The sequence below is a fragment of the Ylistrum balloti genome, unplaced genomic scaffold (assembly GCF_031769215.1).
Source record: "Ylistrum balloti isolate Yb309-2 unplaced genomic scaffold, AGI_CSIRO_Ybal_v1 Utg370788, whole genome shotgun sequence".
In the NCBI taxonomy this organism is placed as follows: Eukaryota; Metazoa; Mollusca; class Bivalvia; order Pectinida; family Pectinidae; genus Ylistrum; species Ylistrum balloti.
In genome coordinates, this window is record NW_026782460.1 from 106,049 (window position 1) to 122,088 (window position 16,040).

At 34.6% G+C, this 16,040-nt stretch overlaps 3 protein-coding genes across 3 annotated transcripts in view; 1 reads left to right on the plus strand and 2 right to left on the minus strand.

Annotated features, from left to right (window-relative positions):
* Nucleotides 1-145, minus strand: part of LOC132558402 (kinesin-like protein KIF16B) — a 28,608-nt gene extending 28,463 nt beyond the window's left edge. The window contains exon 1 of the mRNA XM_060222957.1: nt 64-145. Within this exon, the coding sequence (XP_060078940.1) occupies nt 64-110 (47 nt within the window). The 5' untranslated portion in view covers nt 111-145. The remainder of the gene's footprint in view (nt 1-63) is intronic.
* Nucleotides 146-3,856: 3,711 nt separating this feature from the next.
* Nucleotides 3,857-7,632, minus strand: LOC132558401 (cyclin-dependent kinase 2-interacting protein-like). The gene is made up of 5 exons (XM_060222956.1): nt 7,554-7,632; nt 7,273-7,435; nt 6,860-6,974; nt 5,370-5,505; nt 3,857-4,059 (listed from the first exon to the last, which is right to left on the minus strand). The coding sequence occupies exons 1-5, from the start codon at nt 7,612-7,614 to the stop codon at nt 3,863-3,865; spliced, it is 672 nt and encodes a 223-aa protein (XP_060078939.1). The 5' UTR covers nt 7,615-7,632; the 3' UTR covers nt 3,857-3,862.
* A 158-nt stretch (nt 7,633-7,790) lies between these two features.
* Nucleotides 7,791-14,579, plus strand: LOC132558399 (ribokinase-like). The gene is made up of 8 exons (XM_060222952.1): nt 7,791-7,909; nt 8,568-8,700; nt 10,061-10,124; nt 10,616-10,678; nt 11,431-11,595; nt 11,743-11,834; nt 13,369-13,557; nt 14,369-14,579. The coding sequence occupies exons 1-8, from the start codon at nt 7,866-7,868 to the stop codon at nt 14,543-14,545; spliced, it is 927 nt and encodes a 308-aa protein (XP_060078935.1). The 5' UTR covers nt 7,791-7,865; the 3' UTR covers nt 14,546-14,579.
* The last annotated feature ends 1,461 nt before the right edge of the window (nt 14,580-16,040 follow it).

Sequence of the window (16,040 nt, forward strand, 5' to 3'; positions counted from 1 at the left end):
CTCTGTCGATGACTGATTGTTGGATGACCAAGTTTTTATATGGAGCATAACGTGTTTTCTTACCTTTGGTTCAAGGGCCTGACCCGCACAGCTACCTTCACGGATGTCATCTTTCCCTAAATATTTACAAGTTAACCAAACACAAAGAAAGTCACATTTTTCCAGAAACGCTTCATAGACACGGAACTGAGTGGAGAGTGCCCAGACGTTGACATCTTGCCGTCGCCATGTTTTGAATCGCATGAGTGATCACAGACCGGAAGTAAAGGGGATCACAGGAATATTTATAAATAGCATTTTTATATGCACCAAAGATTGATAAAATCTAAGCGGGGAATTTGAAATTAACGTTTGTACTAATTTTAAAACCTAGTTATCTGAATAAATCTATAGAAAATGCTTGCTAACCGTATATCGTCTGGAAATCTGGTCTGGACCGTTGTGTATTTTTTTACGAGGCATATCCCATGCACACGGTCAAGTGAATAAAAATCTATCAGGAATATTGGGCCATACATTCTTGCAATTATTCGGTTACGGAAGTCCAAACATGCACGTTTCATTTTGAAAATGATGTGATTTTTTTTATTATCACTTTTGATGACTAATTTCTGACTTTAATTAACTAGCGAATTGTACACCATCCAATGAAAAATTAGTTTTATTTAAATAGATTGTGTTATCAAAAGAAGTTTCCAAAGAAATCTGGTTCATTTCAGAAAAAAAACTACAAAATAAAAATTTGATTCTAACCCTTTAGAAAAAGGTCCACACAACTGCACAGATATCCAACATTTTCGTACAATTATTTTTATTTTCTATAATCAGAATGTCATTCCCATTCAAACTGATGATTTTATGTAATACAAGAGTACTTCAAGGTCACTGTAAGCTATCTGAATCATATCTGAGATTTAGTAATGTCATCAGAAACGGAAGTGCAGTCACATGCCCAATACACATGTCAACCATTTCAAGTGATCAAATTTGAGACAGGATCTGTGGATATTTTTCTGAAAAATACTGGTGTTTCACTGATTATAAATCTTACAATATGAAATATGAACACATTTGAATTCATTTATGTATTTTATTTTCATATCACAGAATCAAGCAAAAGAAATTCCATACCCAATACTTTTTTGTGTTTTAGAGTACAGTGAAACTTTTGGATACACCAAACAGGAATTGATGATTTACAGTGATCTCTCTATAACAAAACAATTTAATGCCTAGTTTGGAGACAAGATAAGAAAATAATGTTTGTTCCGAGTTAAGTTTTGCTTGCATAATTTCTTGATGAAGAGAAATCTGAATTCAAGAGATGTCAGTATAGAGACAATTCATTGTAGAAAGGCGTCAAGAAAAATTATTCTAACTCCTGTCTGAGAAAAGTATTTCTGGAATTAAGAATGACACTAAAAATGTCTTATTACCTGTACAAGGAGGCTAGACTTATTACCTGTATAAGGAGGCTAGACATATTATCTCTACAAGGAAAACAAGACTATCTCTACAAATTAATCAGTAATAAATTCATTGGTGTCTGTAAATAAATATTTAGCATCTGTACATGTAGCTTTCATGTAATTTCTGACAATAAAAGTGAAAAAAAAATTAAGACAAAAAACTGAGATAAGAAAATTTACAAAACAATAGCAGTATTATCTTTGACATAACAAACCAGGATTCATAAAAACAAAAACAAAAAAAACAATGAAATGAATAAATAAGGTACAATTTGAACAAGAAAATTCCAAATTTTCGCAAACATCAAAGAGCAATAATAGATCCCCTAGTTGATCTCTCTATCAGGTCATGCCATAACATAAATGAATAGGAGATTAAAGGAATCTGTTTTTTCTTTTTTTTTTCTTGAATCTGGATTATTTGGTTATTTGATGTTAATTTGTGTAAAAAACGAATAAGTTGGAGGTAATGAAGTACTATCTGGTATTTTATCTTTAAGACATTTACTAAATTGATCATATCTTACAATAATACAAACGTTTTATAACAACTTTTCATAACTTACACATTTTTTATCAAAAAGAAATGACCACATAGCCCTCATTTTTGTAGGGATAATATTTTCGATATTTTCTTTTCCAATTTGACTTTTTTATTAGAAAATAACAAAAATTTTGACCATGAAATGGTACCATGCTGCTGTGACATGTATACAAATAGGAACATTAAGCCACCTGCCACCTAGGTAACAATAAGAAATTAAATTTTCTAAGAGGAGTGGCCACAAAAAGTCACATAAGGTTAGTTTTTCAAGTCCTAAAGCGGAAAAGTTTTGAAGATCCTTCCAGCAACTTTTGGTTTATAAAAGTAACCAACTTCAAAGACCAAACTTGAAAATGGGCCTTGATGGTTATCTTGATTATCCAGTCGAGCTGGAAATATGCGTTGCTAGAACATACAATAAAATAAAACCTAAAATAGTCCAAATTCCTTCAGTTTTTATTGAAGTATAGCAGAAATGAGTAGCCATCTCTAACATCTGATCAAGCGTTTATCATCAGTAAGCATAACTAGATGTAAAATTCATACTGAACATGTTCCCAATATGTCACTAAGGTTGCTTTCATGCCATCTTTAAGTACTTTATAAACATGCAGCTGACAGCATTCATAATTGCTATATCAGGACAGACAAAAAGGAATTTCATCATCATCATCATCATCATCATCATCATCATTAACCAGTATAGATTATCCAGGCCTTTGATTAATCCTGTCCAGTCGAGAACAAAGTCTCCCTCTCCATGTTCAGCGATCCAGTGGATTAGCGTCACTCATACCTCGGGATGTACAGTCCCGTTTCACTAGGTCATTCCAGGTCAGTTTTGGTCTGCCCAAGGCCCCGATGACAAGTGTCATTTAGGGTATGGATCCTTGATATCCATCCTTCACTGCATTCTACTGGCCAAACCATCTCAACCTGCTAGTCTGGAGAATTTCTGAGATATCTTTGATGTCTAGCTGAGCGAGAAGACACTCTATGGGAACATTGTCTTCCGGTTTGACAAGGCAGATCCATCTCATCATGGCTCTATCATTACACCGAAACCTCCTAAGAGTACAGCTGTTACTGGCTCTATCATTGCACTGAAACCTCCTAAGAGTACAGCTGTTACTGCACATGTTTCAGAGCCATACAGCAACACGTGTTTAATGTAGGTTGAGTAGAGGCGACCTCTTGTTGTGATAGGCAGATGTTTGCTTGTTAAGACTGGAAGCAGCTCTCTGAACTTTTTCCACGGTGACTTGCAACTTGTTGTTACAGCAAGTTCACATCCACCTCCAGATGACAACATATCACCAAGGTAGCAGAAGTCTGTTACTACTTCAAGCTTTTCCTCATCAACTGTTACCTCTGGCATGGGTCTACCATCGATGGGACAAGCAAGTCCATTGCAGCGAGGGCACTTGTAGTTCGGGTCAGACTTGAGGGGTCCCTTGATTCCACTACACTTCTGATGCATCCAAAATAGAGCAACTTGTGAAGAGGATGGAGTTTCTTCCTGTACTGTTGAGACAGACAGCACATGGATACTTTCCAGATCTTCTTAGAGTTTCAAGATTTGGACCTGGGATCATTACCTTGGTCTTATTCATCTTGAATCGGAGCCCTAAATGGAAATACACCATTAAAAGTAACTCCATCTGGAACCACCATCTTTGAATATTTTCCAAATATAACCCCAGAACTGGTGGTACAAGAGTTCTCTAATAGTATGGACTGACCATTTTCAACCTCCATCAGCTATTACTATGCCATCTGAAAGAGTAAAACGAAGGGAGGTAACTCTGGGAGGCCAGAATAGGAACGGCACATTTGAGTTAAACATGTATCATCTATGTCCAGTTTCGGTCAGCATACTCTCTAGAAGTAGTGTACAGCTATTGTCTATATAAGGCTGATGCACCCAAGCCGCTGTATAAAACATCATGGTGTCCCTATCCTTTACATGACAAACATTCTCAGACAACAGCTCCTTCAATTTCAATTCATTTCTGTATGATTCCAACATCTTCAAAGTGGCCTCTCCTGCACAAAAAAAAGCAGAAAACAAAACAACAATATAAGAAAATTTGTTGATTTTGTAAAAGAAACAACAAATATTGTTGATAAATATTCACTCATGGTAAAATTCTAATACATGTAACAGATATGTAATTCGTTACTAAATTATATTTTCTAAAAGTGCTATAATTGACAGAAAAAGTACCTGGGAATATTTAATGTGTAGTATAATACCTCATCTTTGTAAATGTGTCACTAATTGAATAAAAAAAAAAAGTTAAATATGGCAGTGAAATGAAGTGAAAATATTTCCTTAAGAAAAATTGAACATTTCATTTCCCTTGAGCATGTACAACCATGGTGAACTTATGTTATATCATGTCTGAGTTGTCACCCTTCCACTGGTTATTGTCAAAGGCAAATGAGAGAACAGGAAAATAGCGTGACAATATAAAAGACATCAGAAAGGATGCAGCTAAACAAACAAGAATGCACAGGTACCAAGAAAACAACACATGCTTCAGCGATCATGACCTGTTTCAGAGAAAGGAAACTGGCAAGAACCTGAACTGTAAATTGTACCAACATGGCCATGGTATGTCTCCATCATCAATGTAAATGTTGATTACACAGTTAATTTGTTTATTTTGTCATAATAATAAACAATTTATGGCCTTGTTTGTAGGGAACAACCTTAGATGCCATGTTTCTATTTGGCATACTTAAAAGTATGACACCTGCAGATAAATCAACATTTATGTCCCCTACAACTTCAGGGTTATCGTTGTTTTAAATTCAAAATGTTCATATGATTTGATTTTATAGATGTTAAGGTTTTACATTTTCAATTTAATTTTATGTTAGACCTCAGTGAGTGAAACATGCCAAATTTCAAAGATGATAGTGGGTTAAACATTGAGAAAACCTGACTATAATTTTATACAAAGAGTATATAATAAGTATATAATAACTTTGACCAGAATATATCATTTTGTGTGGAATAGACAGACTTATTGAAATAGACATGTCCAACCTACATGAAAAAAGGACAACAATGAAATTTTATTTATACAAAGTGATAGTTTGTTTTCTGGTTTTATCACCCCATCAACAGCCATGTTTATTGTGAGTCTGGGTCTCCAGAACTCCAGAAAGTAGCTGGTGGCTACTTCAACAAAAACACATAGGAGGCCAGTCATATGCCATCCAGAGCATAAACCTATTGCCCCCTCTTCTCATCTCATTCTTCATAACAGCTTCTGGATTAAAAGGGTTTGGTTAAAACAGATAAAACTGTAAAGTTTCTCTATAAAACACAAAAATTTAAACCTTACCATAGTCTTCAACTTTCCATGTTTGGAAAAGGATTGGACCGGAATCTGACAAAGTACACTGCACTTTGTGTCGCTCTAAGTCAGCAACACCATGTAAGATTCCTGCCATGGCTTCCATCTTATCAACAAGTTTTCTCTATAAAACACAAGGAAATAAAACATTTGACTCTACAATGCAAAAACTTTAGAAAATAAAATCAATAGGAATCCATTAAGATGTGTTTATTACTTACATTTTCAAGAGGAGGGTTATGGATAAAACTTTGAACAAGCAAAAACCCCAAAGGGCATGCTGGCTATTTTAGCTATTCAGCCATTTAACAAAGAATTTCAAATATGACAAACAATTTCTGATATAATGATCATATTGGGTCCCGCCCTTTGTGGTCAAACAGAGGCCTGATTATAATTATTCATAAAAAATACTTCAGACAAAACATGCACAATAGGCTTGTATGGAGGAAGGACTTTTCAGAATTTTGAATTTCCCTTATTGGGCCCTCTCTTCCTGTCTTGGTGGCCTGGATCATCGTCTATACAGACCTTTGTCCCTTTCACCCAAGAATATTTCACACCAAATTGGACAATATCCATTTATTCTCATAGGAGGTGTAAGATTTTGAAGAACTTGCAAAATTTCCCCTTTTGGGCCTGCCCCTAAGGTCCCCTGGGGACTGAGAACCAATCCTTACATAGACTTTGTTCCTCTTTACCCAAGAATACTTCTGACGAAATTGGGCCATATCTTATCATTCCTAATGGAGAAGTAGGGCTTTAAGGAAATTGCTCTGTTCCCCAATTGGGCCACATCCCTCCCACCCAAGGGGGCTGGAATTCACAATTTATATACTGAAGAATACTTCAGACTAAATTTGGGAACTGTCTATTCATTCCTACAAGAGCAGGATTTTAAAGAATTTCTTCGGGCCAGGTGAGCTAAAAACTCATGCAGAATTTATTTTCTATGAAACTACAGCAGACAGAGGACACTGCTAGGAAAAAAACATTTCAAAATGATTTTATGATATCTTCCTATATGGGCATATCACCATATAAGATAACTATATATAAATTTACATTTTTCATTGATCCCGAAACTAGGTTTACATTGGTAATAACATCACATCATTTTCCAGGAAAAGACACAAACAAAGGCTACATAAATTTGATCAGATCCTATTCCATCTTCCTGATATACTAGCTTATAGGCATGCAAGGTCTATTACCAGCTTATATATGATGTCAGACTAACTCTGGCTTTTCTCAATAACTGCATTTTACATGGACACAAGTCACCGTGATGTTAATCATACATATATGTTTATCTAAATTGAGCATTTTGTATCAAATTATTCTCCTTTAGGTTGTCCAGCCAGCTTTTTTTTTCAAATGTCATTTATATCATTGTTATCAATGTACTTTTGGTAAATTATTTTCTTCCAGTAAACAATGATATTCACTTGAATGAATTAAGTTTTGTTGATGTTTACCATTTTGTCAACAATGCCTAACACTTTGGTACAATGGTCTTCCAAGACTTCTGGCATCTCTGTTTTTGTCAAAGCCTCTCCATCCTCATTTCTTTTAGATTCTTCTTCTTTAAATCTAGCAAGGATTCAGATAATTGAAAAGCTTTAAATGCAAATGTATCGGAATGAGTTATTCTGCTTTGAAACAGGAAAATAATTTAATATCTAATCAAGAGATTTAAATAATATATATTTACACAATTCTATTACAGAAATGGACTTTCATGCGGATATGATTCAACCAGAGACGTATATATGTGTTATATATGTCTCTGGTTCAACAAAGTATGACTCCGTTGCTCTACTAGCAATGTGTTTATGCTAATAATCGATGTTTATCTCGTTGAATTGCGTTCGCATTTAAGCTTACTCACATAGCCTGCAGCTTGACGTTTGCAATCTCGTTGATAGCTGCTGACCCCTCATTGTTGAACTTTAACCACTTTTGACACAGATTATGAAGGTCAGCCACGGTGTCTTTCACCTTTCTACAACTTCCTGTTAAGGTAGCGGACTTCTGAATTGATGCTGGAGAACCTAAATCAAAATAATAACAGACATTTAATTTAGACCCCTTACAGAGGATATTTTCCTTAAGTTAGTATATTCAGAAGTTTAACATATCCTATAGCAGGATTAGATGATCTTGGAATACCTTTCGATTTAACAGGAGAGAATCTTTCATCATCACCCTCACTCAATGTTGATTTCTGCATGGTTGTTTACCATTTCTTCTTTTTCTTTGCATGCGGCCTTGCTCGCCTCAACGCAATGAATTTCGCTTAAACGTTTGTAAGTCACACAACTTTCGAAGCTCTGATCTAACCAAGATCGTTGTAAGATAGGTGGAAAGTAATGATGAAGTTAAAGGGTTTCCGACTGTCGGAATACAGCTGGCTAGAAAGGAACGCCTTCTTTTGGCTCCTGAACAGCTTTGATATTTTCGGTAGTATATATCTACAGAAATATGGACGTGACAGTTATAGGAAGTTGCATGACGGATCTCGTCAGGTAATTTGTTAGATTGATTCGTAGTTTATAACATGCATGCATTCTGATTCTTGTTGACATATATATTCCGGACATATATCCAATAATTATAAGGTGATGTTTTCTATAAAACAGAACTCCCAGCATTTCATACCTTCTTTATACCCACTGTAATTTGTGGTTGGCCTGCGCCTTTTATAAATATTAATATACTGATTTCTTTTTTGCACATCGTTCAGCCTACATGTGCAATATTAATGTAAGGTTGAGTGAGGGATGAGGGTTAAAAGGAAATACTTCTTCCATACATCTTTTTTCCCTAATATGTTCTCCATTTCTTACTCCTACGTACTTGAGGGAAGGTGGGCGGGCACAGACCCAATTGAGATGACCTCTTTTATTCCTAAAAAATACTTAAGACCGAATGTTGTAAAAAGCTACATCTTGTATGTGAGCATTGTGGACGAATATTGAATGTTTAAAGAAAAAAATGACAAATATACACAGTGCTTGCTTAGATCTGTGTGAACTTTGTTCACATGTATATAATAGTGTTTTAAGAAAAGGCAACAATTGTGCACAATGCCTTCTTAATGGTGTAAGCTTACCCGTTGACTGTTTTTTGAACCAGTTTTGTATTTATGGTATCATAAATATGAATATTTTCTTCAATTTTTAGCTATGTACCAAGATTACCTAAACCAGGCGAGACCCTCCACGGTACCAAATTTGCAATAGGATTTGGTGGCAAGGGAGCTAACCAGTGTATTGTTGCAGCACGATTGGGTGCCAGAACAGCTATGGTAGCAAAGGTATCGATCACTGTCATATCAAGCAACGATTGGACATCTTTAAGTAACAAGAGTATACTTTGACCCTAATATTAGATGTTATAAATGTCTGATGTTGAGGCAAGAAGAGACTCCAGCCTATAAGCAATATTGTACTATGTAGCTTGTTATTTTTGTGTGTGTTAAGTTTCCAAAGTTTTACTTAAACATGGTAGAGTTTGATTTCAACAAAAAAAGATTTCACATTCTGGAAATATGGAAATATGTAACTATTACTAAATAAAGCATTTAAAGCAAATTCAGGGAAAATAGACAAACCAATATATTTCAGTGAGATTTAAATATGTTTTCTGTTAATAAAATCAGTGGTCTGTGTTGTTTACATATAATCACAATTTTACAATGTTATGTAAAATAAAATCTGTTCCAAACAATCACAGTTTTAAAAATTCAGATTTGTAATTTGATGATTGAAAATGATTATGTCAACTGATTATAAAAGATCAGACATCTACAATAAGAGAGACTGTCTCCTAAAGAATATAAATGAAATGACTGATATTATTTGCCAGGTTTTATAGAATGACTGGTATCATTTGACACGTTTTATAGAATGACTGGTATCATTTGACAGGCTAACTAGAATGTCTGGTATCATTTGACAGGCTAACTAGAATGTCTGGTATCATTTGACAGGCTAACTAGAATGTCTGGTATCATTTGACAGGCTAACTAGAATGACTGGTATTATTTGACAGGTTTTATAGAATGACTGGTATCATTTGACAGGTTTTATAGAATGACTGGTATCATTTGACAGGTTTTATAGAATGACTGGTATCATTTGACAGGCTAACTAGAATGACTGGTATCATTTGACAGGTTTTATAGAATTACTGGTATCATTTGACAGACTAACTAGAATGACTGGTATCATTTGACAGGTTTTATAGAATGACTGGTATCATTTGACAGGTTTTATAGAATGACTGATATCATTTGACAGGTTTTATAGAATGACTGGTATCATTTGACAGGCTAACTAGAATGACTGGTATTATCTGACAGGTTTTAGAGAATGACTGGTATCATTTGACAGGTTTTGTAAAATGACTGGTATTGTTTGACAGGTTTTATAGAATGACTGGTATCATTTGACAGGTTTTATAGAATGACTGGTATCATTTGACAGGTTTTATAGAATGACTGGTGTCATTTGACAGGTTTTATAGAATGACTGGTATCATTTGACAGGTTTTATAGAATGACTGGTGTCATTTGACAGGTTTTATAGAATGACTGGTGTTATTTGACAGGTTTTATAGGTAATAGTGTTACAATAATGTTTAGCAGTTAGGTAGTCTTTATAATTTCAATTTAGGTTGGAGATGACACTTTTGGAAAAGATTACATTCAGAATTTCAAGGATAATGAAGTGATGATAGGTAAGTTACACCTGGTACTTAAAATGATAAAATTTTTCTGTCATTTATTACTGGTACATGTATATCAGTGTTCCCCCCAGGCCTTTTGAAACCAGGCATACAGTGTAACCCTAACAATGTATGTATATATAATAGTACTTGAAGAAAACTGACGGGGGGAGGGGGGGTACAGGTCTTGAATTTCACCAAATTGGGGCATTTTGTACCCTCATTTGGGGGTAATGGGGAACACTGTGTATGGTGTATATGATAGAAGTGTTTATAATAATATAATATTCATGTTTTGGAATTTTTATATGCTGTAAAATTATTTTCACCTATACAATACATGGATAATGCAACAAGGCTTTTACAAAATTCTTGTTTGGGATGATAATTTTGACCATCATTTTATGGTCATTCATAAGTTTAAATGATTTGTTTTTATGTAATGAACCTGAAAACTAGTCCTCTATTGATGGTTGTGTCTTCTTGTTACCAATATTTTTCAGAGCATGTTGGAGTTACCTCTAAAGCTGGCACAGGTGTCGCACCTATCTGTGTAAATCAGGACGGTAAGGGTTTCTTTTTATTTCCATTTTAGAATTGTTCATACAAAAAAATTCACAAACACAAACTAACTGATCACTGCTAAATGCACATGACACAATTCTTTTCAGGCTACAAAATTTGCATTAGAAAAAGTTCTACCGTAAAAGCACTCCTGTATTATTCTGCAACAAGCCCAGGGTTGATATAAACTTTCTCTGACTGCAAGTACAGAAGTCATCTTATTGCAGGGCAATGATTTTGTCTGAATTTCTATTAACTTGGCGTGGATGGGCATATTATCAAGAAGGGATTAATTATGGTCTGATAGTTAGAGTATATGACTGTTGACTGGTATGTCTTTTCTGGGTAGATTTTTAAATTGATAAACTTAAAGTTAGACAGGAATTGCTGAATTGTTTTTAATAGATCTTATAATGTCTTGGGATAGAAATGACAGTCGTTATAAGTAGCGGTGACATTGTTCACACAGAGTAATGGGAAGGAAAAGTATATAGTGAACTTACAGAAATGATTGATGGAACGATGAAAAAACATATGTATATTTGTATATTAAAGAATCTCTGAAGCACATCATGTATATATTGAATTGTATTACAAAACTGTGATAATGTCATATGTTAAAAAAATTCATTTCAGTTCTGAAGTGTGGTTTCAGAATTAAGATTAGGTATCCAGACTGATGAAAAATGTTGTTTTTTTTTCTTGTGAATAAGTAATATGATTGGTAGTTTATTCAGTCCTTGGTAATTTTCAGGACAGAATTCAATAGTTATTGTGGCTGGAGCTAACCTTTTGCTAACAGAGGATGATGTCAGGGCTGCCGAGGCTGTTGTCAAGGAGACCAAAATTGTCATTTGTCAACTGGAGATACCTGCTCAGTCTACACTTGCAGCTTTGAAACTGGCCAAAAAACACAAAGGTATGGTGATCAAAAGAAAAAAACCGAAATAAGACAATTTTTTTATGGATATATAGAGTGGGGAGGGAGAGTTCTGTTTTTTTCTTTTCGGTTTGAATTCTAGCAAAAAAAAACGATTTAATTTAGGTTGTTTTCATTTAATTTCAGTGATGAGTATTTTCAATCCAGCTCCAGCACAATCTGGACTGTCTGACGAGTTTTTTACCGAATGCGACATCTTCTGTGCCAATGAAACAGAGGTAACTATAGGCATATATTGTATGGGTAGTGCTGGCTACATCATGTGAGGAATGTCAGTGTAGTTTTCTATGGTTAACAAATCATTTGTTATTATGAAAATGAAATTGTACATTTCCATGTATAAGATCTCGGGGGCAGATTTTGAATGCCAAAAGTTGCCTGGTAAGAACAGATTTGAAATATAGTCTGGATCTGAGGTCAATCCCTTAAACTTGGCTAGTTAACCAAAGTACACAGGTTAATGGTATTTTTCAAGGAGCAATTTTGGATGGAGGGATTACTGTTTTCCACATGAATTACCTTGACACAATTTGTTTGGTTTTTTTTTGAGTGAGATGTGATAGAATTTTTTAAATGATATTTTAGATAACCAAACGTCTTTGTATTTTGTCAGGAAGTTGTTAAAAGGAAAATTTTTAAGTTTGTTGAAATGAATGACATGGACACACTAACAAAATTAAATGTGTTGAAATCCTTAAACAACTTCTTCTCAATACCTAATGAAGGCCCAAAGTCATGGTATGGGGTCATTAGCATGCTTCGATGAATTGGATGAAGGACTTTGAAGCTTTATGAAATAGATTGCCTTGAACAACTTTCAATATCAGGTTCATCAAAAATGATAAAGTCTTCAAACTAAATTCTGCTGAATAACTCAAAGACCCCATAATAGTGATTTCTGGCAGGTTGCACGATACAAAGTTGTCCTTGATCCATTTTCAAGGTCACCGTGAGTTCAATATGTAAACAATTTCAAATGATATTAGCAACAAAAATGCCCAGCTGTCCGGATATATTACAAGTAACATCTTGATATGAAGACTTTCTAGTTTGTTCAAGTGAGTGACATTGATTCACTTATAATGGTTAAATGTTTTATTTTTAACAATTTTTTTCACAATGAAGGCATATAATGGCCATGATATTGGGTCATTGGCATATTGGTATGAAGGCTGTTCAAGTTTTGTCAAATAAATTAGCTTTCATGATCATAGGGGTCAAATGCGTAAAAAAGTTTTCCAACTCTAGAAGCCTAGGATCATGATGTGTGTCCAACAGTATGCTTGGTTAAATTTTTCTTTAAATGAATGACCTTGACCCACTCTAAGGTCACAGGGATAAAATGTGCTGAGAGTTCTCAAAAGTCATAGCTGAAAATACATCATGGTGCTTAATGAGATAAAGGGCTTCATGGTCTGTTCTAATGTGATATCAATCCTTTTTCAAGCCCACAGTGATCTTATTAATAATCAAAAGGTCAAGGGTCATCTACTTTGGCCAGTAACATGCTTGGGAAAAGGAACAACATGCCTTGCATTATGATATTTGGCTAGCAATATGCTTAGAGGAGAAGCTTTCAAGACTGTTCAAATGAATGACCTTGACCCCTTTCAAAGTCTGAAACAGGGTTCAAAGGTGTAAAAATCTTAGAATGACTTTCTGCTCATGAACCAAACGGCGCAATACAAATAAAAATTGATGACATAATATCAGTCAGCCAGATATTGATATAGTTTCGATAGTTGTTTTCAGGTAGAGATCCTTACAGGTTTACCTGTTAAGACTGAAGAGGATGCATGCAAAGCTACACTGGCTTTGCTAGACAAAGGATGTGGAATAGTTATACTCACACTAGGAGTCATGGGATCAGTGTTTGCTTCCAAGGACGAACCAAAGCCCACCCATGTGGCAGCTCAATCTGTCACAGCAGTTGATACCACTGTAAGTAAATACCTGTTTCACTAATACATTTTACAGTCGAGGTAACAATTCATTCAAACTTCAGATACAGTATATCAGAGGGGTTGGGAATTAGTTTTAATGACTAACTAGGACGTCACGTAATATTACAATACAATACTAAAAACGATAAATTTTCACGGGGGATTTATTTTTGTTGATTTTGTGGGTGTTCTTAATCCATAAATTCATCTGTCCGCAAACTGTTAAAATAAGTACACCTTGCATAAGTAGATATATTGAGTTATATTATCCACAGAATCAAAATCGTCATTTTTTTTAAAAACCGTGAAAATTTAGCCTCATAAAAATATGATTTTTCAGTGAGATAAGATAACAAGTGATGATCAATATTTTCAGGTGCTTTAATAAATAAATCTATGGGAACATTCATACAGAATATTTTTTTTACCAAATGGATATAAAAATATGATATTTCAGATCAATTTGTATGAAATAAATAGACACAGTGTTTCGAGAAGGGAAAACTGATATCCAAGTAATTAATTTCAAAAAGTTTTCCAATTTCTAAACATGTAAATTAGAGGTTCATATATATCTTCAGGTAATAATCAAGATATTGAATCTACTTCCAGAAATGAAATAAAAACTGGGAGAAATCCCGTCTGTTAACTTACTCAGAACTTTACCAAGTACGCAGTGTGTATGGTATATATAGGGAACTGCACCAGCGATAAATTTTCAGTCTTTGAACAGATTCTTTTCAAAATGATGAAAACTGCATCCAGTAAAAGGCACATGTCTTTAATCAATGCACTTGTATGGGTTTTAGGGTGCTGGTGATGCGTTTGTGGGAGCCTTGGCATACTATCTAACAAACAACCCCTCTCTGACCATTAAAGAGGTCATTAAGAGGTCTACTGTGGTGGCAGGAGTTAGTGTTCAGTCACCTGGTACACAGACAAGCTTTCCGTGGAAGAAAGACCTACCACCAGATTTGTTCAGTTAATGTTTAAGAAATAAAAAAATTTAGAATCTTTAAAGTGTCTTTGTTCTTCAACTCAAAATCAGAAATTACAATTACGACGAGAAAGTACAGATATGTTAACATAATCTGAACACAAATTCGATGAAATCATTGCAAAACAAGATAAAAAGAAAGATTTACATGGAGACTTCTGAAAGGATACCACGAGAATAAGACCAGGTGTTCCAAAACGATAAGCATCTTCTGCTTCATGGACAACGTCCACAATGTAAATTTCAGTTAATCTAAAAAAGTAACGTCATGTTCCAAAATGAGAACTAGGTAAACAACATAACGACCAGGCTTACTAATGAGAATCATACAACTGGTGCTTCAGTGCACACAAAGAAATCAGATATTTACAAACAAGATCATGATTACAACCATAAAACTTTCCTTTATTCTTCATCAGCAAACTTTGTATGATATTCAATTTGTAGTGCAATTTAGGAAAAAAGGGTTCATAACTGTTGAATATATACTCATCTCAGATAGTGTGGTCACACTTCCATTACATCTCAACTCTGTTGTCAATATGTGGATAGTCAATGATCGATTCTGTTTTTAACTTTAATTTTGCTACTGAAGAAAAAAAATGATAGCAGATGTTTATGTCTGTTGCAGCAATGACAATCTTGTTAGCTTATTGAAAGTCAAACATTTAGAATTCCCTGCATTTCCATGAACATCAAATCTGACTTTTGTGCATTGTTAGATTGACAACATTAAATCATTTCAGATATCAAGTTGACACTCCCTTTTTGCAATTTGCATCATGGATGTAGGGAAGTTCATATTGTAATGAGATATTTGTATGTGTGTCTTTGGTAGAATCTGCTGGTAGACTTGAGGTCTCCAAGGTATACTTTAATCTGCATTCCATCTTAATGCATGTCAATGGTTCAGAATATGCATATTTATTTGAAGTTCTTTTGAAATAATTTTATTCTAATGAATTTTGCAGTTAGTGCACCTCGCTGTCTGATTTTTATGCCCCCGCCATTTATTTTTATGTCCGTTTGTCCCGTCCCGTCCCGTCGCGTCGCATCCCAAATCAGTATATACCACCTAACAACTTCATTTGGAAGGCAATTTTCATGAAACTTCATACAAATATCAAGTATGGAAAGACCTCATGCAGTGTTGGGGGCATTCATGTCTTACAGACATTTTCTAGTTTATGTTTGTTTCGAACAATTTTTGATTTTTTTTTCTGTCACTCCCAAGATTACTATAATTTTCAGCACTTTACAATGTCCTAGTTTTCAACAATTCAGGCACTAAGCAATGTCCTAGAATGACAAAGAATCTTTGTCACCATCAAGAGATGGGGGCAGGGCTATTCAAATTCCCTTGTTTCCATGTTTAGTCATCAGTCCATCTGAGTGTAGTACATCTGTCTTATAGGTTTCCCTTGGTCTCTACTTGCGCTTGTTTGATGTTGGGACCAATCAGATTAAACAATGGTCAACAGACG